The sequence below is a fragment of the Colobus angolensis genome, unplaced genomic scaffold (genome assembly GCF_000951035.1).
Source record: "Colobus angolensis palliatus isolate OR3802 unplaced genomic scaffold, Cang.pa_1.0 Scaffold162, whole genome shotgun sequence".
NCBI classification, from domain to species: Eukaryota; Metazoa; Chordata; class Mammalia; order Primates; family Cercopithecidae; genus Colobus; species Colobus angolensis.
Window position 1 is genome coordinate 7481354 of NW_012114733.1, and position 25418 is coordinate 7506771.

Genomic DNA, 25418 nt, shown 5'->3' on the forward strand with positions numbered 1-25418 from the left:
ATTTTCTCCCATTAACAAAAAAAAAAAAAAAAAAAAAAAAACCACATCCATGTCAAGGGAGAAATGCTCAGACCATGAAACTGGGAGAAGAAGAATTAAATGAAGCGAGTGGTTAGTGTTGTTCTCTTCTTTGTACACTGATTAAAATGGTATCTTTTTCTTCCTCTCTTTAAAGTGTCCAGTAAAGAGAGCTTAATTGGGTAAGCTCAAGCTGATGGACTAGAGTGAATTGAAATGAGCTGTCTGCAAATTCTTCAAGATAGCCCAGAATCAGTTTTGCAGCAGTGTCTAGAGTTTGACATTATTTTATAAAAATCCACACCATGACTATTATATTGACAGTTGTATATTTTCTGGTATAATGTTGGGACATGTGGCCGGAACAGCTGAGGTAGTCAGACAGGTATTACCCTTTCCTGGCACAGAAAGATGCTAGTGTCTTGGTAAATAAACTCTTCGTATGGAAAGCACCACAGACAGTGTGACTTGTAAATAGCAGCTATTTAAGAAAAGCAAGCAAACAAAAACAGATCCCTTCAATCTGGTCTTTTAGGAGTAGCAGAACAGAAAGAAAATGGTACATCTGAGTAGTCTGTATTGATTCATGAGTAGAAATACATACTAAAATTGAAAAGTAATGGTTTGTCATGAAGAAGCCTAAATCAAGCCTGAGAAGAGAAGGAAAATAATTGGAATCATGGCTGTAGCATGGAGCAGCTATGTCCTTGGTAAAACATCTACACGATAGAGAAAATTACATTTGTGTATTTGTGACCAAAAAAATTGCAAGACACAATGGTTTACAGCCTGACAGTTTATAATCGTAGTTCCACCAGGTCATTCCTTTTAGAAACAGTGTGGGTAGATGTGTCCTTTGAAAGGATGTGTGCTCTAGTCAGAGGAACTGGGCTTTTACAAATAACTGAGGGCAGTTCTCCATCCTTACATACCCAGCCCACTGCCCTAGGCTTCTAGACAATATCCCCATAGGGACCTCTTTATTCCAGAGCAGCAATTCTAATCCATATCCTCTTACCTCTCTACCCTGAGCAGCTGAAGGAGCCACTGTTCTAATGTGGACATCCATTTTGACTTTCTTATATTCTAAACCAGCTGGCCTTTCTTCCCTCTCCTCGTAACCATTCTGGCTCTACAGAATTAACAGCGTCCTTCAAACAAATCAAACCTGCAGATCAAAAGACTCCTCCACCAAAAAAAAAAAAAAAAAGAAAAGAAAAGAAAAGAAAAAAGAGCACTCCTTCCCAAAATCTTCTCCAAAAGCAAAATTACCTGCTGGATTTAAAGAGCCCTTCACTTCTCTTACCCCAAATTCTCTCCCTCAGTTTGGAGAACTGAGGATGAGGAGGAGGATAGGCTATTACTGCTCCCTTCCTTTTGGGTTCTCCAAAGTAGCTGAGGAGAGGGGAGAAATCAACAATTAAGTTTCTTTTCCTTTTTACAGAGGTTTTTATTTATTTGTTTATTTTTTTGACTCTTTATACACCATGTGGAAACATAGAGGCTTTTTAAAATTTATACACATTTATTTAACCATTAAAATAAAAGTGAGGGTAAATTGTGAAAACAAACAAACAAACAACAACAACAAAAACATTCTTTTGACAGAATTCCCCGCAGGAAGGAATTAATTGATGATGATTCCTGGACTTGTCAGGATATTCCTGATTTTCTAAATCCCATCAATCCCATAAATACATCTTAAACTTGTCAAACAAGAGGTTGTGATTTTTGCTTTGTTAAATGTGGCCCCTGTATTAGGATTATAAATAGCTGTGACTATAGTGTCTACGATGGACTGAATTGTGTCCCGTCCAGATTCACAGGTTGAAATCCTAACCCCAGTATGGCTGTATTTGGAGTAACGAAGCAATTTAAGTTTAAATGAGGTCATGGGGTGGAGCCTTGGTTCTGCAGAATTCACGTCCTTATAAAAAGAGACATCAGAGAGTCAATAGCTTGCTGTCTCTGCCATGTGAGGATGCAGTGGAAAAGGCAGAAAACTACAAGCAAGGAAGGGAACCCTTGCCAGGAACCTAACCGTCTGGCACCTTGACCTTGGACTTACCAGTCTCCAAAACGTTGAGAAAATAAATTTCTGTTGTTTAAGCCACCCAATCTGTGGCATTTTATTATGGCAGCGTAAGCAGACTAACACTGTTAATAATACAATAAAATTGGATTTTGAAAATATCAAACGGTGGAACTGACACATCCAGCTTAGTACTTATTTTGTAGGCTATTTACATATTGCATGGATGCTGGTGTAACACAAAACTTTATTGAAGCTTCTCTTTTACATTTTCTTTTTGGAGATAATTGGCGAGCTATACAAGAAGACCAGCTGTGTAACTTTATAGTCAAAATCTTGTTTTTTAACCAAAAATGATATTTTTCAACTTGCCATATATCCTATTAACTTAATTGGGAATCCGTTATTTTGGGTTGTATTAAGTGTTCAAATTTCCCCCAAAGGATAGAGACTTGCAACTGTTGAGAATATTCAAAAGATTATTTGTTGAACAAATTAATTTACCATAGGCTTTGAAAGTTCAAACAACAGAGACTCAAAGAACTCACAGATGGGTGACAAAAACCACTGCTGGCAATCTCTGAGAACTCAGAGAGAATTGGAGAGGTGCCAGGAAACTAGAGCTGGGTAAATATTGTCCAATATCTTTTTAAAAGAGAAAAACGCAAATATAGGAAATTGTAGCTTAACAGACTTGATATTTTTGACTCCCAATCAAATTTTATAAGCAAATAGTTGAGTCCAGAATTTAAGGGAATATAGTCAAAAAACGTTGTTGAAATTAAGAAAAATTAAGATCTACTTAGTCTCTGATGTTGCCCCTGAGAACAAACTGGAGAAATGAGCAAAATGACATGACAATTAAGGAGCTTTGTAGCTTTATGTGTAGTTGAGTGAGTCTCTATGAAAAGTGTTGACACAGAAAAAAGCTAACAGTATATTGCTAGTAGTGAAAAAGCAGGTCATAAACCAATAGAGTACAATAGTATTGTTGTATATAATATAGAGATAGATGTAAAATTGTAAATAAAAATTCCTGGGAAAGTCCCAAAATGTTATCAGTGATTATCTCTGGGAATTATTTTTCCTTTTTGGCTTTTCTGCATTTCTAAATTTTATATGGTTAAGTAAGAGACAATGTTTTTTTTTTAATTGCAAAAGAAAATGGTTAAGGCCAGGTGTGGTGGCTCACACTTGTAATTCCAGCACTTTGGGAGGCTGAGAAGGGTGGATCATTTGAGGTCAGGAGTTCAAGACCAGCCTGGCCAACATGGTGAAACCCTATCTCTATTAAAAATACAAAAATTAGCCAGGCGGTAGTGGCTCACATCAATAATCCCAGCTACTTGAGAGGCTGAAGCAGGAGAATTGCTTGAACCTAGGAGGCGGAGGTTGTGGTGAGCTGAGATCGTGCCACTGAACTCCAGCCTAGGGGACAGAGTGAGACCCTATCTCAAAAAAAAAAAAAAGAGAAAACAAAAGAAAGAAAGAAAAAGAAAAGGTCAAAAAAAATCATAGGAGAACAGAAATGTCAACCAATACATTGATTTTTATGTGTAGGAAGATACTGTGAAGAAATGGCATTGCTTTTACTGTAATAGGATATTCTTACTGTGTGAATGTTGCCATACTTTACTGGCTGAAACTTTCTTGTTACCAGAATCACCAGGAATACAGATTCTGGGTTTTATCATTCTGATACAGTAGACTTGGAGTGAGGCTTGGAAATTCAGCCACAGGGAATTGGTCAAATTATGGCACATTATTGAGCTGAAATCATATATCCATTAGCAATAAGGTGGAGAAGACTACTTAATGGCCTAGGACATTATTCATAGCATCTTAAATAAAAATTGCTGGTTATAAAATAATACAATGTAATTTTATAAGTAAGAGGAATTTTTACACACACACAAACATACCCGAAATGTTAAGCATAATTAGTCACTTGTATAATGGAATTGTTCTTTTTATTTTATTCTTTTTTGATTTGTTGCATTTTTCTAAATTTTTTATACTTTTCATTTGTTGGTTTTGTAGTTATTTTTAAGCCATCATTTGCATCCTTTCCTTTATAGGGATATAATTGCAAAAGATAGAGTTGACAGAAATTGTATAATGAAGAGACATTTTTAATCAAAGAATCCTTCTGTTTTCATTTTTAAAAATCCACATGGAAACATTAGTGAGGTGAGGTTAATTACTTCGTATGATCCCTTACAAATTGGTGAAATAGTGATTGTTCAGGGTATACTGTAAATCTAATCCTGATCTACATTTCCACCAAGAACTCCTCCCATTATCCTTCTCAAGGTCCTTTGGAGGAGATGGCATTCCCTTGTCCAGGAGAGGCAGTGGTTACACGTGTTTGCATGTTTATTTTCCTACAAGATCTTTTTTCGAACTATGTCTCCACATGGGATGGCCCCAGGGCCTCACAGGGCTGCTTCTCAAATTAAATAGTTTCACCAAGTTCATTGGTCATTTCCCCAAATGTATTGAATTTACATTTCAGACTTATTTATTAGGGTGGCTACTACATTAGCACCGTGTTCTAGAGACTAGTGATAAATGAGGCTTAAACTTCTGCTGTGGTTTAAGTGTCACCTGCAAAACTTATATTAAAATTTAATTGCCATTGTGACAGTATTAAAAAGTGTGACTTTGGCTAGGCATGGTGGCTCACGCCTATAATCCCAGCACTTTGGGAGACCGAGGTGGGTGGATCACCTGAGGTCAGGAGTTCAAGACCAGCCTGGCCAATATGGTGAAACCCATCTCTACTAAAAACACAAAAATTAGCTGGGCATGGTGGCAGGCGCTTGTAATCCCAGCTACTCGGGAGGCTGAGGCAGGAGAATAGCTTGAAACCAGAAGGTGGAGGTTGCAGTGAGCTGAGATCGTGCCATTGCACTCCACCCTGAGTGACAAGAGTGAACTTCGACTCAAAACAAAAAACAAAGGAAGTATGACTTTTAAGAAGTGAGTAATATCAGGAGAACCCGCTCCCGATGGTTACGTGGGTTCTTTTCTATTTCCTAGGTGTCTCGGCCGGTTTGAGAAATAAACGGAAAGAGCACAAGAGAGAGAAATTTAAAGCTGGGTGTCCAGGGGAGATATCACGTGTCGGCAGGATTCATGATGTTCTCTGAGTCGTAAAACCAGCAAGTTTTTATTAACAATTTTCAAAAGGGGAGGGAGTACACGAATAGGGTGCAGGTCACAGGGATCACATACTTCACAAGGTAATAAAATATCACAAAGCAAATGGAGGCAGGGCGAGATCACAGGACCACCAGATGGGGCGAAATTAAAATTGCTAATGAAGTTTTGGGCACGCATTGTAATTGATAACATCTTATCAGGAAACAGGGTTTGAGAGCAGACAACATGTCTGACCAAAATTTATTAGGCGGGAATTTCCTCATCCTAATAAGCCTGGGAGTGATGCAGGAGACCGGGCCTTATTTCATCCTTTTGGCTTCGACCGTAAAAGACGGCACACTTCTAATGGGGCCATTCATAGGCCTACCCTCAGGGCGCATTCTCTTTCTCAGGGATGTTCCTTGCTGAGAAAAAGAATTCAGCAATATTTCTCCTATTTGCTTTTGTAAGAGGAGAAATATGGCTCTGTTCCATCGGGCTCACTGATGGCCAGTTCAAAGTTACCTCCCTTGTTCCCTGAGCATCAATATTATCCTGTTCTTTTTTCAAGATGCCCATATTTCTTTTTTCTTTTTTTTTTTTTTGAGACGGAGTCTTGCTTTGTCGCCCGGGCTGGAGTGCAGTGGCCGGATCTCAGCTCACTGTAAGCTCCGCCTCCCAGGTTTACGCCATTCTCCTGCCTCAGCCTCCCGAGTAGCTGGGACTACAAGTGCCCGCCACCTCGCCCAGCTAGTTTTTTGTATTTTTTTTAGTAGAGATGGGTTTTCACCGTGTTAGCCAGGATGGTCTCGATCTCCTGACCTTGTGATCCGCCCGTCTCGGCCTCCTAAAGTGCTGGGATTACAGGCTTGAGCCACCATGCCCGGCCTCCAGATTTCATATTGTTCAAACACACATGCTCTACAAATAATTTGTGCAGTTGACACAACCATCACAGGGTCCTGAGGTGACATTCATCCCCCTCAGTTTACGAAGATGATGGGATTAAGAGATGAAAGTAAAGACAGGCATAGGAAATCACAAGGGTATTGATTGAGGAAGTGATAAATGACCATGAAATCTTCACAATTTATGATCAGAGATTACAGTAAAGACAGTCATAAGAAATTATAAAAGTATAAATTTGGGGAACTAATAAATGTCCTTGAAATCTTCACAATTTATGTTCTTCTGCCACAGCTTCAGCCAGTCACTCCATTCAGGGTCCCTGACTTCCCACAACAGAGTAAGCCAGGAGAGCTCCACTCTCATGTAATGGTTAATGTCAACAGAGTGGGTTGTTATAAAGGGGACCCTCTCTGTCTCTTGCTCTTGCTCTTGCACAGAGAAAGCTGTCTGCCTTCTGCCATAGTAAGGCACAGCAAGAAGGTCCTCACCAGATATCATCCCTCATCCTTGGACTTCCCAGACTCCAGAACTGTAAGAAATTAATTACTGTTCTTTATAAACTACCCAGTCTGTGGTATTCTGATATAGTAATACAAAATGGACTAAGACACCCCCTAAACAGTTTCCCAAAAACTTGATTTAGGTAGAGAGATGGTGATTTTTTTTTAATCTGTAAGTTCAGTATCGCGTGAATGATGATGGTAAGCTTAGAACATGAGATTGGAAAGATGTTTGTCATCCTTGGCTACACAGGAGAATTTACTCTGGAGGCTTTTTTAAAAATAGAGATGCCTTGTCCCTACCACTAGAACATTTAATTACTAGATGTAGGGTGAGGGTCCAGTATCCGTAGGTTAAAAAATCTTCCCAAATAATTCTGATCTAGAGCTGAGTTTGAGATCCACTCTATTACAGCAACTAATTCTGTCTATGATGTTTCAGAATACAGCAGTGAAGAAATGCTAGTTGAATAGAATCTGGGAGGATGAATAGAATTTGACATCAAAGGGTAATCTAACAGAAAAAACATAGAGGGATTCAAAGTCAAGATTCCTGGCCAGGACTGGGTTGATGTGGGAATTTGTAAGTGTTCAGCATGGTGGAAGCATGGAGGTCATAGGGCAGGTCTCATGTGTGCAGGAAGACAGCACAGAGAGGGTTCTGGAAAGTGCATACAGGTTACTGGACAGGATCATCTAGAACATCTAGGTTGGGTCTAGAATGTGAGGGGCCAGAGAACTTACCATGAACCAAGAGTGTGTGGGCATTAGGGATCCAGCCAAGGCTATAGTATAAGGGAGAGACCTGGTCACAGTGCCTGTGGTGGAATGGAAAGAGGCCACAGACAGTGGAGACTACTGGGCAGTATTCACGAGACATCTCTGAGGCAGAAGTCACAGGAATTGGCCACTGTGAACTCTGTGTTATCTACTAGCAATGTCACTTCTGGAATTTTTTTGAGCTTTCACTTCAATATTCTTTCCTCATATGACAAAGCATTTCTTTGTATTCAAGTATCCTCAGTTATTTTACCTTTTCTCTGTACATCTAGGTAATACTAAATGAGAGAGAAAAAATGGTCATGACAATAGAATAAGGTTATATGAATGTCTATATAAAATATACGTGTGTATATGTATGTATACATTCTATTTTTTGTATTCACATATATATATATTTTCTTATTATCAACAATCACCTTCCCTAGAGCACTTTCTGAGTATAAATCTATGAGCTTTGTAAGCGCAGCACCGGGAGAATTTCTGGAGCCCAGTCTCTGCCTGTGTTTCTTTGTGCTCTCTCACTTGACATTTCTGAATGCAAATATGTCTGACAAGTGTAAATAAGGGTGTCACAGCTCGGAATAGTACCCATTTCCGCCTTGCCATCTCTTATCATGTATGTGTTCAGGGATGAATATGCCATTTTCATCTTCTAATATTTTCACAGTTGGAATTTTTTAGAGTGCAATGGTGAGCGCTATGGTTTCCAAGGTGAAGAAATGGATCTGCTTTTTGTCCTTGCAGAATTCAGTGCATTTGCAAATACTTTGAAAATATGCCGAAATCAGAAAAAGGAATACTTGGTGGTCAGCCAGTGGACAGAAGCGTGTGCTGCACAGTACTTCCAAGTCAGCAGGGTTATCCTTTGTGGAATAAATTGATTTGTTTCAAGGTGTGCCTCTGAACATATCTGGGCAGGGTGGGTGGAGAGGAGATAATTGATATTGCAGTGGTTCTCAAAATGTGGTCACCAGACCAGCAGCATCAGCATTACATAGATTTAAATCCCCATTCTGCCACTTATTACATTGTCAGGACTTGGGCAAGTTGCTGGATCTTTCTGAGCCTCAGCTTCCTCATCTGAGAAACATAATTCACCTGATTGTCATGATGCTTTAATTTAATTAGATGAGACTGTGAAGCACTTAGCATGGTACCTGGCCCATAGAAAGGCCTTAAATGGTGGCAATTACAACAATAATATTTCTTATCAGTATTCAGGGATTTATATACACCGTATCACCCAACTGGCTTGCCTCTGTTTCCATCAGGATTACCATGATTACTACCTTCTGCCCCGCTTCCACCTCCACCAGGATTTCTATCCAAGTTCTCTTTTCCTGTCGAGGCTAATGGAGCTCATCAGGGCAGGCCATCCCTTTTGGCCCTGGATCCTTTCTCTCTTGACTCTATTTTTTTTTTTTTTTTTTTGACAGGGTCTCACTCTATTGCCTAGGCTGGAGCACACTGGTGTGATTAAAGCTCACTGCAGCTTCCAACTCTTGGGCTCAAGTGATCCTCATACTTTAACCTCCCAAAGTTCTGAGAGTGCAGGTGTCAACCATCCCAACTTGTCTGTTACTCTTGATTTGTGTTTTCTCATAACCTCTGATTTAGGAAGGGATCTTGAGTACTTATCTCGTCAATATCTAGGCCCGAATCTATTGAATCTATGTAGTCAGAAGTCTGGGATCTACTTAGAATTCTATGCTTTACATATAGGGCCAACATGGCCAAGTCACTGTGTCTCTCAGAGCCTCAGCTTCTCTGTTTGTGAAAGATCATGTCTTCCTTGACCAAAGTGGCTGTCAGAATCAGATGCTCATGATCCTGCTGACTTTGTGGATTATTTATTCCCCCTCTTTTCTCCTTCCCTTGTAGTTTTATGGCTGCATTTCTCGACAGCAGAACATGATGCAAGATTTTGTGAGGACAGCCACTTACCACAGAGCCATCCTCCAGAATCACATTGACTTTAGAGACAAGGTAATGCCGGCAGCAGGTTATGAATCTCATGTATTTCAGAAACCTTTTCAAGACCAGAATCAAAATGAAACTTTAGTAGAATTACCATATGACCCAGCAATTCCCCTCCTAGTTATACACCTAAAAGAATTGAAACAGGCATTCAAACAAATACTTGTACACAAACGTTCATAACAGCATTATTCAAAATAGCCAGAAAGTGGAAACAGTCCAAATGCCCATCAACTGAAGAATATATAAGCAAAATGTGGTATATTTACACATGGAATATTATGACAATTATTCACTTTGTATTATTCATAAGAAGGGATGCAATGCTGATATATGCATCACCATGGATGAACCCCAAAAACATGCTAAGTGAAAGAAGCCAGTCACAGAAGATCATGTGATTCCATTTATGTGAAGCATCAGAATAGATAAATTTATCGAGATAGAAAGTGCACTAGTGGTTGCCAGGGATGAGGGAGAAAGGGAAATAGGAAGCGACTGCTTAATGGGGACAGAGTTTCCTTTGGGGGTGATAAAAATATCTTATAACTAGATAAAGGTAATGGTCACCCAATGTAATGAATGCATTAAATGCCACTATACTGTACACTTTAAAATAGTTAATGGCTAATTTGATGTTATGTGAATTTATCTCACTAAAATTATTAACCTTTGAGTGTCAGGAACTCAAGAGACTGAATATACTGTTTTGGTACATCAAACGGTTTAGGAGCTTTATTGCTACATAATAAATAGCTCTTCGTGAGACACTCTACTTCAGTTTTTTCATAGACTCCACAAGTACATGCATTTATTTCCCTCATGAAATGGATATGAATGATGAATGGTTGCCAGCACATTATACAACTGTTGTCTAGGGTTCTTCTACCTGTTAAAGAGAAAAACTGTTCAAAACACTCAACAGCTTATCTCTGAGGCAACAGTGCTAGTCCAAAGACTCGGCAGTATGGGATCTAGTTTCATATTTTCTCCTTAACTAGCTGTGTGATCTTAGGCAAAATGCTGAACTTCTCTAAGCTTCACAGTCTAGTCTACTGACATAATAATTGTTGATCCATGGTCTTTGAGTTTTGCAGCATTACTTCCCAGGAAGGTTGTGGTAGGATATTGAAATAATTATCCCAATAATCATGCCTCCCTGTATCCACATATACATAGTCATGTAGCTGCTTCTCTCATCAAGAGGCATTCTAATATTTTGCCCCTTATCTCTGTGCTGACTTTGTGACTGCTTTGACCAATAGAATATGACAGTGGTGATGTTGTTTGAGTTCCAGAGCCTAGGCCCTAAGGAGCCTCATAGCTTTTGCTCTCAATTTCTTGGAACCCAGTGATTACCATACTGTGAAGGAGTCTAGCCTGCTAGAGTTCAGAGGTCACATGGAGAACTGAGGCACCTCAGCCAACAGCTGCCAGACCTGTGAGCGAGGCCATCTTTGGTCTTCCAGTCCAACCAACCCTCCTGCTGGATGCAGAAGAATGAACAAATCCAAGCAAGACCAGGAGAGAAACTGCCCAGCCCTCCCACAGAATTGAGAAAATTCATAAATTGTTTCTGGTTTAAGTCACTAAGTATTCTTGCATCTTTACCTCTGTTTTCACTAACTATTGTTGCATAACAGTAGTTATAGTTGTATACAATACAATTATACAGCTGCATATAAGTATATACAACTGTATGGTATTGTTATACAACAATGTTTAATGAAAACAGAGGGAAAGATGAATGAAAGGTAATGATACATAGGCCCCCAACTAGAAGTTGGTTTGCGCATGGCTTTCTATTCTTTGTCATCTCCATTCTGCTATTGAGCCCATCAGTGAAGTTTTTATTTTGGTTGTCATATTTTTCAATGCCAAAATTTCCATTTGGCACTTTGTTCTGTCATCTGTGTCTTGGCTGACACTTTCTATTTTCCATTGGTTTTAGCGGTGTTCATGATTGCCGGTTGGAAGTTTTTTTAATAATAACTGCTTTAAAAGTCTTTGTCAGATTGTTCTGACCTCTATGTCATGGCAGTGTTAGTTTCAGCTGATTATCTTTTCCCATAAGAATTGAGGTTTTCCCAATTCTTCTTGGTTGGATTTGGGCTGCAAGTTCCCTCCCCATAGTTGATCTTCTGAGGGCTATGTTTCATATGTCAATTCATTTTTCAAAGCCTTGGCGGTGCTATTTGGATCTGTCCGCTGTGTATGTCACCCAGTGGTCAGCCTGGCACCCGGGCAGAGATCTCAAAGTTTGGTATGCTAATTAGTACCAGATCCATGCATGCACAGGCTGAGGATGATCCCAGGAATGTATAAATGAAAGTGTATGGAGATGCTTGGCCAAGCTCCTTCCTTTCCGTGATACTTTTTGGTTTCCTGTGATCACTTCTCAGTCTCTTGCCAACAAGTTTACTCTGCCATGTACTTCTATGACTTTGCCTGCACATTGGCCAAGCAGAGAGAGACCGAGAGAGAAAAAAAAAGCACTGGGGGTCAGCCCAGCCTTGGGAATGACAGCTCCACTGAATGGGGAGGAAGGTTTCCTTCCCTTATAGTTTTGTCCAATTCAGGCTGATGCTGCTAATATCACAAGATTCTTGGGGATAAGAGTGTGGAAGAAGGGAGGAAAAGGAGGGAAACAGAGGGAAGAGAGGAGGGGGAGAAGAGAGAAACACAGAGAATTTTCACACCCTGACTATTAGGAATTTACTTTCCTGCTGCTAAAACCAGAACTACAGGGTGTCTCAGGAGGTCTCTTTGTACCCTGGTGCCCATTTCTGGTGTGTCGACTTTAGGCCAGGGTTTACTGGAGGAAAAAAGGAGTAAACTCACTGTTGCTTGGGTAGTATTTCAAATCCCAGTCTTATCTCCTGATATGGTTTGGCTCTGTGTCCCCACCCAAATGTCATCTTGAATTGTAGTTCCCATAATCCCCACATGTCCTGGGAGGGACCTGGTGGGAGGTAATTTAATCATGGGTTCGTTACCCTCATGCGGTTCTTGGGATAATGAGTGAATTCTCATGAGATGTGGTGGTTTTATAAAAGGCTTTTCCTCCTTTTGCTTGGCACTTCTCCTTCCTGCCATCATGTAAAGAAGGGTGTGTTTGCTTCCTCTTCTGCCATGATTACAAATTTCCTAAGACCTCCCTAGCCATGTTGAATTGTGAGTCAATTAAATCTCTTTCCTTTATAAATTACCCAGTCTCAGGTATGTCTTTATTAGTAGTGTGACAATGGATTAATACATTTCCTAATCTGCCTGACATTCTTAACTCTTCAGAGTCCTAAAGTAGTTGTTCTAGGCATTCTGTCCCGGTGTTACAGCTGTATTCAGTGAGAAAGAGAGAGAGAGAGAGAGGGTGAAGTGGGCCTCCTCCAACCCACCCAGGACTGGACACTATCTAAAAGCCACTTCTGTGTGCTCTGATGGGTGAAAGTAATGGGTAAGAGGCAAAGGTGGGACCAGAAATGGCGGGGTTTAGCCAAAGAGTCTTATATGTCATATGCCTTGAGGTGCCCAGCAAACAACCTTACTTTGCCAGTAGGACATGCCTGGTTAACAATTATGAAGTAAACATTCCCAATGAAGAGGATCTGCTAGGATAGATGGGCAGGATGGAGACAAAGGAGAAAAACTAGTTCATTTTTGAGCTTATCTGGTCTTCAAGGTTGTGAGTAAGCAATCTTGTCAACCTAAGGTAGGTTTTTTCCAACTAAAATAAAGTTTAACTCTGAACTGCTGATTTCTTCTTTATGGTTTGAGCATGTTTCCTGGAGGTATTCGTTTTATTTAGGGAATATTCTCTCTCTGTATAGGGACTTAGTTTTAATCTGTAATCTGTTTTCTATGTTATCTATGATCTATTTTAAATTCTGGTTACAATTTTAAAAACCACTCCCTAAATTACTAATGACACTAATAACTTACATTACAAAAGTCTTTCACAGACTTTTCACATGGATTGTATCACTTGGCCATTTCATTTTTGTATCTTTTCATCTATTACAATGAAGATATTGGACTAGATTATCTTTTTTTTTTTTTTTTTTTTTGAGACGGAGTCTCGCTCTGTCGCCCGGACTGGAGTGCAGTGGCCAGATCTCAGCTCACTGCAAGCTCTGCCTCCCGGGTTTACGCCGTTCTCCTGCCTCAGCCTCCCGAGTAGCTGGGACTACAGGCGCCCGCCACCTCGCCCGGCTAGTTTTTGTATTTTTAGTAGAGACGGGGTTTCACCGTGTTAGCCAGGATGGTCTCGATCTCCTGACCTCGTGATCCGCCCATCTCGGCCTCCCAAAGTGCTGGGATTACATGGACTAGATTATCTTTAAGGTCACTCCCAGCTCTAACTTCATTTGATTTTACAAAATACCCTTTCCCTGCCTTCCTGAAATAGGTTCCTCTGCCAATGAAATGAAATAGGCATCCATCTGTTAGGGGTTATGAAGGTGATAATTAATCACATGGTTGATAATTAATTATATCTCTTTTCTTCTTTGAGTTCTGAACCAATTTAGAAATAGACACAGATGTCAGGAAGAAATCACAGTATCAACGTTATTGTTGCTGTTTGCAGAACAGGGTTCAGACCTATGGCCAAATGCAGTTTCCTAAATCTTCTGCTCCCAAACCGAACTTTTCCACTCACTTACATGCCAAACAACCAGTCTCCCAAACAAGTCCGGAGTCTGCCCCATAAGGTTCTCGCATGGAGAACTCAAGGACACACACTTGGTTGGGAGTGGGCAGGCTGACCCCTCCCAAGTGCATGTGCCATGCTTGCTCCATCCTATTTCCCAGTGTCATCATCAAGGTGAATCATTCCTGCTAAGGGGAAGAAAAGAGGGAGGGGAAATGACCACTCTTAATTCCATTACTGCCCTCTCCTGGGAGTAAATATTTCCTCCCTTCTGAAAATTGAAGGAGAAAACTGACCCTACTTTAGTTTCCCAGGAATCCCCTGGTTCCAAACAAACCAGGATGGTTGAGACCCCTCACTCCATCTTTTCTAGTCCTTTTTTTGTTTGCTTACATCATACTGAAGAGCATTCTGGAATGATGCCTGGGAGTCTGTGGAGGATGCTCCTTTTTCACTAAATCCTTGTATTCTTTTTCATTGAAATTGACTATTTAAAAGGGCATTGAAATTGATTGCCTAAAAGCACAGGTTTTAGAATGATCAATAACAATGGCTATTATTTATTGAGCAGCTTAGTATGGGCAAGCACCATGCTAAGGGCTTTCCACACACCGTTTCTTTTAATCTTCATCACAACTTTATGAGATAAATACTAATATTATTGCTGTTTTAGAGATGAGAGAATAAAGGCCCAGGAAGGTTGATAATTTACCTGGTTTTATACAACTAGAAATAAGAAGGCCAGAATAAGACCCACTTAGTCTAACTTTGGAGCCTGCACACATAATCCCTGAAAGGCATTGCCCATGGGAAGGCTGGCTAAAATTGCTAAGGGAGATTTTTGTTTCTCCAGCCTAAGGATGGGATAAAAACATTTTGGTTACTTAAACATCCCCATGAATACAATGAGGTTGCCTTGCACAATGGTTACATTCATGAATTCTGGAACCAGAGAACTGAGTTGAAACTCCTGCTTGACCACTTACCATATACCTGCCATAGACCTTTGTCCTGTTTGTCTTGAGATCTTGGGCAGGTTGTCTACAGTCTCTGGGCTTTGGCTTCCTTATCTATAAAAGTAGGAAAATGATAAGAGTAGTAGCTATTTTCTAGAGCTTTTACAAGTTCAAGATGATACAGTGTATATGAACTCTGTATTAGCAAGGATTATTATTATTGATGGTCATGGGTTTCCATCTCTGCTATTACTTTAAAGCTTCCACATCTTGATTTTTCATTCTGCCTCCTCCATGCAGTTTTAATGAAAATCCTTTCTTGGCCAGAGCACACTGCTGGCTGAGAACTCCATCTGGAATCCTTCCAGGGAACTGACCCCACTAGAATCCAACCCATCTCCCCTTCTTGGAGTTTCTGTTAATTGCCATCTGGCTATTTTTAGTTTCTTCAAGTGTGCACTGGGCACAAGCAGGGAAAGTCCATCCTGCTGAGGGTATGGGGCTGTGTGAGCTGTGGGGTTTTAATTTGGAAATGTTTTGACACTTCATTTGTCAGGGCACCAGTTGCTGGAAACTTGTGAGAGTGAGCAGGAGCTGAGAGCTTATTATTTTTTTAAATCAGTGTTTTCACAGAGGAGAGAATCCCCAGTTGCAACAGCTGCTTAGTGCATCCAAATGCGAGTTTGGCTTAGGCAGAAGGGATTTAGGGATTTGAAAGCTTAAAAGAAAACATAAATAACAACAAACATGGAAAGCAACCTGTTCAGACCATCAGCTGATATTCAGATTGCAGAGCCTGAGCTTTGGTTCTTCTGATATGAGTTTTCTTTGGTGTGGGCTTATCATCAGTTTGGTCAAAGGCCTTTGAGTCCATTTCTAGTCCTGTTCTGAAATTCTCCCTCACTTTAAAACACTGCACACATTAATGAGGCCTGACCTTCATCATTGACCGGAATAAAGGCTACAGCCTAGATCTGCCACATAGTGCTGTCTGTAAGTGCTTGCTTCCTTCCATTTCTACTGACTCTCTACTTCTTGACCAGCATAGATGTTAGCCCTGTGGTGGCAGAATCCTTGTTCAGAGCCTGTGGGTGGGAGTAGAAAGAAAAAGAAATTACTTATGATTTCTGTTAGGGGCTTCACATATCCTATATAATTTAATCTTTGTGTGTTAGTCAAGGTTCTTAGTTGCCAGCATCAGAAATTAATACAGTGAAAGAATTTCCTTAAAGGTTACAGGAACTTCAGATAATGAGTCTTAGAAGCTACATATCTGGAATAATTTTCAAAATCATGTTGCAGAATTGATCTCAGAAAGACAGCAGTGCAGCCAGACATAGATACTGCAGTATACACAGCTTTCACTAAATACCAATCTTGAGTGTTGTCCTGAGAACTTTCCCTCTGATTCTCCGGGATCTGGAGGTAACTGATCCCACCATATGACCTCACCATAGTGGATTCCATGTAGTCCCTACATCTTCACACTCTGAGCTCCCATGCAAAGCACATCTTCCTGGCAGAGCCTGGGTCATGCTTGTGCTTTAGCTGATACCTTCACTTCCCTAGAAAGAGGCTGGTGCTGCCTTGGAATGTGGGGCATTCCCCAAACATAGGAAGGGAGTTCTGATGCTGAGAGGCACCAAAGAATGGCAAATGCCCTCTGTGTTGTACAAGAAACAAATGCAATACATATTGTTAGGCTAATCGTATAGATACAGGGATTGGAGCTACAGAAAGTTAACTAACTTGCTTTAGCATAAACAACTGCTATGTGGCAGAGCTACATGCAAACTCAGGTCTGTCTGTATGCAAAGCCTGTACTGCAGGATGATTTTAGCGGTGACAGAAAGTCATTTGTTTTATGCTGTAGGTTGATAAATTGACATTTTGCTCTGTGATTTTTGGAATGTGAGGGGAACAGGATGTGATGGTGAAAAACAGTATCTGCATATATATATATGCTTTTCTATAGCTTGGGCTTTGAAGTGTGATTCAGTTTTCCAGGGCTGCCATAACAAATTACCACAAAGTTAGTAGCTAAGTGCAACTGAAATTTGTTCTGTCATTGTTCTGGAGGCTAGAAGTCTGAAATCAAGATGTCTGCAGGGCCATGCTCCCTCTGACGGCTTTAGGGGAGGATCCTTCCTTACCTCTTCCTGGCTTCTGCTGGTTGCTGGCAGTCCTTAGTGCTCCTTGGCTTATAGATGCATCGTTCGAATTGCTGCCTCTGTTGTTACATGGCATTCTCCCAGTACGTGTTTCTGTGTAAATTTCTCTCCTTTCATAGTGACACCAGCCATATGGGATTTAGGACCCACCCTAATTCATTATAACCTTATCTTAACTAGATTACGTCTGTAAAGACCCTATTTCCAAATAAGGTCACATTCCCAGGTTCTGGATAGACATGAATTTTGGGGAGATAGACACTATTCAATGCAGTATAGTATAGAGACTAGTTTCATTAAGTTAGATATCACAGTAACTCATTCCTGAGACTGATTCTCTGTAATAAAGGCAAAGAGAAAGTGATAGAAAATGAGTCTAGGTTTAACTGATCTCTTTGGTCCCTTAAGCCCAAAGGGGACCCACTGAACAGATCTTTTGCCTGTGAGTGAAGCAGGAGTATATCTGTGCCAGCATCTTGAGCTTGAGTAGACTTACTTCCTGAAAGGTTACTGGAGAAAGATGCCAGAGTCAGCAAAAGGAAATGTTTTCATTTGGTATGAAAGCAAAGTGCAGCTCCCCAGGAAAGTCAAGAAGACTATGAATAAGCATTGGTCACAGACTGATTTTTAGAGTAACTGGGGAAAAGGAAGCTGAGGGCTTTAGGGTACAATGCAATAGGTGGCTTTTTTTTTTTTTTTATTATACTTTAAGTTCTAGGGTACATGTGCATAACGTGCAGGTTTGTTACATATGTATACTTGTGCCATGTTGGTGTGCTGCACCCATCAACTCGTCAGCACCCATCAATTCATCATTAATATCAGGTATAACTCCCCAATGCAATCCCTCCCCCCTCCCCTCCTCCCCATGATAAGCCCCAGTGTGTGATGTTCCCCTTCCCGAGTCCAAGTGATCTCATTGTTCAGTTTCCACCTATGAGTGAGAACATGCGGTGTTTGGTTTTCTCTTCTTGTGATAGTTTGCCATCATTAAAAAATCAGGAAACAACCGGTGTTGGAGAGGATGTGGAGAAATAGGAACACTTTTACACTGTTGGTGGGATTGTAAACTAGTTCAACCATTATGGAAAACAGTATGGCGATTCCTCAAGGATCTAGAACTAGATGTACCATATGACCCAGCCATCCCACTACTGGGTATATACCCAAAGGATTATAAATTATTCTACTACAAAGACACATGCACACGTATGTTTATTGCGGCACTATTCACAATAGCAAAGACTTGGAATCAACCCAAATGTCCATCTGTGACAGACTGGATTAAGAAAATGTGGCACATATACACCATGGAATACTATGCAGCCATAAAAAAGGATGAGTTTGCGTCCTTTGTAGGGACATGGATGCAGCTGGAAACCATCATTCTTAATAGGTGGCTTTCTAACCAAGATATTTGTGCTCAAAGCACATCGCTGCCCCTTTCAAGATGGCGACATGTGACCTTGATCTTTTTGAAGTTAATTTTACATTGTAGTAAGAACACTTAACCACATGGTGGCTGTAAAAATTTAGTAAGCAACTTCTTGGAGAGTCTCAGCACAGCTCTGAAATACTGCACACATGACTGGGGAATCAGAATCAGAAATCATCGGACCCTCAAAGATACAGCTTATCCAGGCTTGTGAGTCAGGGCTATACTGCTGTAACAATCAACTCCTAAATGTCAGTGGCTTAATCCAACAGAGTTTTATTTCTCTACTTTGTATCATTCTCACTCCAGGACCCAGGCTGATGGAACAGCCTCCATGAAAAGCATTACTATTTCCTGTTGTAGAGAAAAGGAGGACCTAGCAAATCACACAGCTAGTTCTTAAATCTTCCACCTGAAAGTGGCCAGTGTTACTTCTAACCACATTACGTTGGCCAAAGCAAGTCATATGGTCACTCCTGATTTCAACAAAGCAGGGAAATGCAAATCTACATCTGCCCGTAAGGAGAACCAGAGATATTTGGTAAGTGGCACTATATATCACTTTTGCAAACTCTTTAAGTTAGGGACAGGTTGATAAGGTGATATTCTCAGTGCACCAGCTGTGCATGGGAGGGGGTTAGAAAATGAGGGGCTTGATGGATAAACACTTCACTTACAGGATTTCATTGAAATTAACTTCTGCTGGTGGATTGCGTAGCCACTGAACGCAAAGCATTTTAGAAAGTTCCTAGAGTTGAGCTTCCAACCTTTTCACTCTTCCTCTAAGACAGTGCCATGAAGGGCCAATTTGGGGCAACTACTGACTTTCCAAAGGCTTATATAGAAGGCTCTGTATGACATAGTGATATCTAAAACAGATGACTTTGTTTTAATGTCTGCTTACAGGCTAAGAATATAAGTAAATAAAGAGGATAAGATCATTAAAAAGCAGTTAAATTGGATGAAGCAACCAACCAATAAGCTCTTCAAAATATTGTATTTTCATCCCTTGGTATCTGTGGGAGGTTGGTTTCAAGACACACACATACCCCCCAAATTAAAATTTGTGGGTTCTCAAGTTTCTTGTATAAAATGGTGTGACATTTTCATATAATCTATGCACATCCTCCTGTATGCTTTAAATAATCTCTAGATTAATATCTAATGCAGTGTAAATGCTATATGAATAATTTTTATATTGTATTTTTATTTGTATTTTTAAATGGTTATATTGTTATTTTATGGGGTGTTTTGTTTTTAATAAGAAATGAAGTTTGCATAGCAAAAAAAAATATTTAATATTTTTGATTTATTGGTTGAATCCTTGGATGCAGAACTCACAGATACTGAGGGCTAACTGTACTAGACCCTGGTCTTTTCTGGCACTGAATCAGAAAAATTCTGATGAATTTAGAGCTTCTGCCTAAATTCTCCTTTCACTTACTTTCCTGAGTCTGTAGTATTGGCATGTCCACTTTAACCTCAGAGTGGTGGCTTACGTTTAGAATTGAGAAGTTCCAGAAACCCAGAAAAGACAGAGTCACAGGGAAATTTCAATAAACATGTTGATATTCCTGTAACTACCACCAATTTCTCAGTCTAGATTCCCTAAATTGCAGAGCATGAGGCAAAGGCTTCTGGGCTGGCACTTTATCAGGGAGTATTAATCTCAGGAAAACAGGAGTAGGAGAAAGGAGGGAGAGCAAGTAGAAGGCAGTACATTACTGAGCTGGCCACAGCTTTATGAAAAACTGATTGCTTTGTGTCATAGGACATCTTCAAAGGGGCAATATGAAGCTACTTCATCCTCAAATAGTTCCTCTAAGGGGAGAGATGGAGAATGATGTATTCATTAGCTGCCATCTCCCATTGGTCAAAGTATTCCCTCACTGGGTATTAACTCCCTTACACTTCAAGGGTACATGTGCATGAGCGTCAAGTAAGTGCTGCAGTGCTTTCTCCTGCCTCAACAGAAACAAGGAAATTCCACTATAGGAAGCACATGGCACAAATGAAGTGTGTACTGTTTGTTGTGCTAATGAATGATATGAGGACCTAGAAGAAATCATTGCAATAGGTTCCTCAGGCAGTAGTGAATATAGCAGCAACAGCAGCAGCAGCAACATCAGCAATAAAATCTAGCTCCAGGATTCAAAGATCAGTGTAAGCAATTTCTAGGACCCCTCTGCTAGATAGCAAGGCAAGCGTTCTCTTCTGGCTTGAGGCAAAACCAGAATGCATTATAACCAGCACTCAAACCAGGAACCTAGGAGTCAATCTATACTTTTTATTCTCCTTTCAAGTCTAAATCCCTTAGATTCAATGGTCTCAGCATTTCTGCAATCTTTTCACTTCTCATGTCCCACAGAAAGTCCCCAGTTCTCGTTCTTATTGTTTCTTTCCTGGAATATTGCAAAAGTTTTGCAACTACTCTTCCTGCTTGTACCAGTTGAGATACCTTTGACTCGGAATAGGAAAAATCCCTACTCAAATTGGCTAAAACAGTCAAAGGTAATGCAACTTTATGGTGTTTTAATCTATGAAGTCACATTACCTTTGACTGTTTTAGCCAATTACTTTGAGCATCAGATCCAAATTTAACCACATTCAGGAAATAGGAGGGATCTTTTCTGTGTGTCTCTTTAGGAGGGAGGAAATCTTTCCCAAGTAGTCTTTCTCAGTAGACTCATGAAGAAAATCGTATCACATGCCCAAGCCTAAACCCATCATTGGCAAGAGGAATAGAACCACTTTTGATTGCCCTAGACCAATCAAGATCCCCTCTCTGGATCTGTGGATGGTTAACCACGTAGAAGAGGGTAAATACTCAATAAAACTGAAGTTCTGATTGGAAGGAGGAAGGGAGAGGGGACTGACACTGGTTAGGATTACTGGGTTCTGTTACCCTTGATGTTGTGGCCCTCCAATCCATGCCACTAGTATGATGTTGTTGAAATGCAACTATGACATAATCCTATGAAATAATCCTTCTATTTAAAACTTTCTGATGATTCTTCTTTGCTGAAGAATCAAGCCAAGTCTTGCACAAAAGACTATTTATGATCAAGCATCTGCCAGTTTCTCCAGATTTTGCTCTTGCCATGTTCATGTCTTAACCATGCCTCACTTCTACCTCTAATACTCATATCATGCTCCTGATGCAATTTACTGCCTCCCGTATGCAACTGGCTCTATCATTCTTAGATGCCTTTGTCCATACTTGCCAGAGCTCCTGCATCTTCCATCATTTAAATGGCACAATATTGACTCACTTTTCAATTTCCACTACCCAGGTCACCTCAATGACATTTTTCCAGAACCCATGGTAAAGTAGGCTCTTTTTCCTTCTTCCTGTTCCCTTATATAATTCTATTATTGCCACTGTAGCACATGATTGTACTTCTTTATTAATGCCTATTCCTCCTCCCAGACAGCCCTGCTCTATTCATCTTTGTATTCTCAGCACCTGGCAGTGCTTGCACATTGGTGAATGAATGAAAGAGTGTTTAAAGGTCTAGAGCTGAGTGATCACGCCCAGGTCTAAAGCAGGGTTAGTTGTGAGGAGATAAACTAAGCATGATCACATGTTTTGAATATTCCCTAATTAGAAAGGAAAATAGTTATAGAACTGGTAGAAGGGTGGTTAAAAGGTTGGTAATAAGTTTATCCATCTTCCTCCAGAAGACTAAACAGAATGTGCTCATAAGCATTAATTCTGCATTATTTAAACACAGGCAACCCTCTGGATGCAAGCAAGTTTCACTACACAGATGTAGAGTTCTGTCTTAGGAGGAGCTATCACTGCAGAATTTTCCTGCCATAATGAAAGTGCTAAGTATCTGAATAAGATTTAAGTCCAAGCTGAAAAGGCCATAAGAGGATGTCTTCTGTAGTCCCTGAGATGCTTTGGACATTTTCTTCTCTGATAAAAGCTGGAGTAGGAGATGGGATAGACTGCAAAAGTCTGTGCAGCTTCCTCTTTCTGTTACTGCCCAGGAGCTGCTCAGTCTACCTGTCAGTCCATAGTTTGGATATTGGAAGATTCGGATACTAGATGCAGTTTATGGGGGTCGGCAACCTGTGGCAGCCAACAGTGATGATGAAGCACATGACACTGAGCACAAGCTTGAGCCACATGTGGCTTTGGGCTGTCTAGTGAGTTGACTATAGATGGAATAAAATGAGGGCAGGAAGGAGTGATGTCTGTGGAAGTAGGACACAGAACATAGGAATATAAGGCATACAACAATAACAGGCATTGCAATTCAGAGCAGCCACTGATGTGCTCAAAAAATAAAGAAGAATTAGTACATAATAACTGATATCACTTCAGGAGCCAATTGTGGGATAATCAAACCCTTCATATTTGAAGACTATTATAAAAAGCTGGAGTGAATAATAGGTCTAAATGTGGCCAGTATTACTCTAGTCTGAATAGAACAAATAATAATTTAGAATTGAAGTTGAGAGAGTAACTGATAGTATAGGATTCAACTTAGATAATTTTAAAAATCTCATCTCTGACTCTCAGCCTCCTTATCAACAAAATGGAGAAAATAATAATTGTCATCACAAGTTAAAAAGGTAATTCCTACACAGTACTAAACAGGCATAGCATATAGTAAGTATACAAGAAGTAGTAGATACAATAGTTCCTTCATATTCCTGTGCTGTTTCTGTGGGTTCTACGTCATGGATAAAACCAACTGTGGAAGAAAATATTTGGAAAAAAGATGAGTGGTTGTATCTGTACTGAAAATGTATGGACACTTTTTTCTTGTCATTATTCCCTAAACAATATAGTACAACAACTATTTACATAGCACTTACATTGCACTTGGTATTATAAGTAATCTAGAGACTGCTTAAGGTATTCAGGAGGATGTGCATGTGTCATATGCAAATACCACACTAGTTTATATAAGGGATTTGAGCATCCAAGGATTTGGGTATCCAAGGGGATTCCTGGAACAAGTCCCCCATGTATATCAACAGATGACTGTATTTATTTTTACTCTTTTATTCAAGGGTAAGTTTGTTTCATACTTTCGTAAGGATCTATATATTCCTTGTTAATTTTAACCTACTAAATCCAAATGAATAGTTTTGAATCCACTTGGAGCTATGTAAGCCCTGTCCAAGCATTTTGCAGGATTTCTTTGCCCAGGAAACTACAAGAACATGTAATTAAAATAATCTGTAAAGCAAAATGATAACCCTTTCTTTCTAATATTTTTAAAACTTTTCTTACCAATAAATCTCCCGGACATTTGGTCACGATTACATGGACCAGTTGTTGACTTTTCCCAGTTAGTCCTGCCAGGGATTTCATACCATTTTCAGGCACCACTATGTATAAGCCAAAAAATAGCCATATCTACAGTCACTGCCTGTGTATCCAACAGGCAACTGAGGATGAATTCCCTCTCTAGAAGGTGATGGTCCACAAGACCTAATTGGATGGTAATGAAGGGAGAATACGGCAAGGTCAAAAGAAAGTAATCCTTTGAAAGATTCTTAATTTCACTAGGTTGGTGAGGATTTCTGTTGGTATAAGGTGGCTTCTCAGCAAGGTGACAGATTTGTACCATATTTTCTGGATCGTGAATCTGTCCTCTCTTTGTGGTAGTGAGAGACCTTTTCATTCCTTCAGTTTGTTCAGCAAAGATTTAGTGAGTGTCTCCACTGTGCACCAGACCCTGTACTACATGTCAGATTCAATAGTGAGAAACAGATGGGGTCTCTCCTTTAATAAAGATTACTATCCAGGGGAGAGAGCAGATATTAATCAAATAATCATTCATTACATGAAAAATTAAAATTCTGGTGAATGTTATGAAGAAAGAGTATGAAGAGATGCTGATAAGAAAGTATACAATAAGAGGACTTAGCATGGTAGGAGAGCAAAGACCAGGGGAGATGTTTGGGACTTAGCCAAGACTACATTTCCCCACCCCCTTGCACCTACATACATGGCCAATGGAATATAAGAGGAAGTGATGTGTCACTTCTGGGCCAAGGTGGTTAATGGTCCAGCATACCTTCCCTACACTGAAGATTAAAAGGTGGAGACGTTTGTGACCTTAAGGATGAGTTGGTTTAACAGCGAGGGTCCCTGCAGGAGAGAGACGGCACACATGACAGGGTGTGTTAGTCAGGGTTCTCTTAGAGGGACAGAGCTAATTGGAGATATCTCCATATCTATATCTATAATCTATCTATCTATCTATCTATCTATCTAAAAGGGAGTTTATTAAGTATTAACTTATGTGATCACAAGGTCCCACAATAGGCTGTCTGCAAGCTGAGGGGCAAGGAGAGCCAGCCCAAGTCCCAAAACTGAAGAACTTGGAGTCCAATGTCCAAGGGCAGGAAGCATCCAGCACAGGAGAAAGATGTAGGCTGGGGGGCTAGGCCAGTCTCTCCTTTTCAAGTTTTTTTGGCTGCTTTATATTTGCTGGAAACTGATTAGATTGTGCCCACCAGATTAAGGGTGGATCCACCTTCCCCAGACCACTGACTCAAATGTTAGTCTCTTTTGGCAACACCCACACAGACACACCCAGGATGAATACTTCATATCCTTCATTCCAATCAAGTTCACACTCAGTATTAACCATCATACAGGGTGTTTAATGAGAGTTAAAGATAACGTGACTATTTACAAAGATGTAGGCAGAGTTAGGGGAACAAAGAAGGGATAGTGAAGCACTCTGTTACCAGCAAGAATGTAAACCTGTTATTCTACCTGGACCTAAAGGTAGCCACTAGAAATGTGACATAATATCAGAGCTGTAAGAGATGGGAGTCTGACAAGAACCGTGAAGACACAGAAAAAAGGAAGC

At 40.2% G+C, this 25418-nt stretch overlaps 1 protein-coding gene across 1 annotated transcript in view; it reads left to right on the forward strand.

Moving 5' to 3' along the window:
* The window catches only part of LOC105508497 (histone-arginine methyltransferase CARM1-like), a 281427-nt gene that overhangs the window by 157597 nt on the left and 98412 nt on the right, over positions 1-25418 (forward strand). The window contains exons 4-5 of the mRNA XM_011937360.1: positions 8131-8234; positions 9268-9372. Of these exons, the coding sequence (XP_011792750.1) occupies positions 8131-8234; positions 9268-9372 (209 nt within the window). The remainder of the gene's footprint in view (positions 1-8130; positions 8235-9267; positions 9373-25418) is intronic.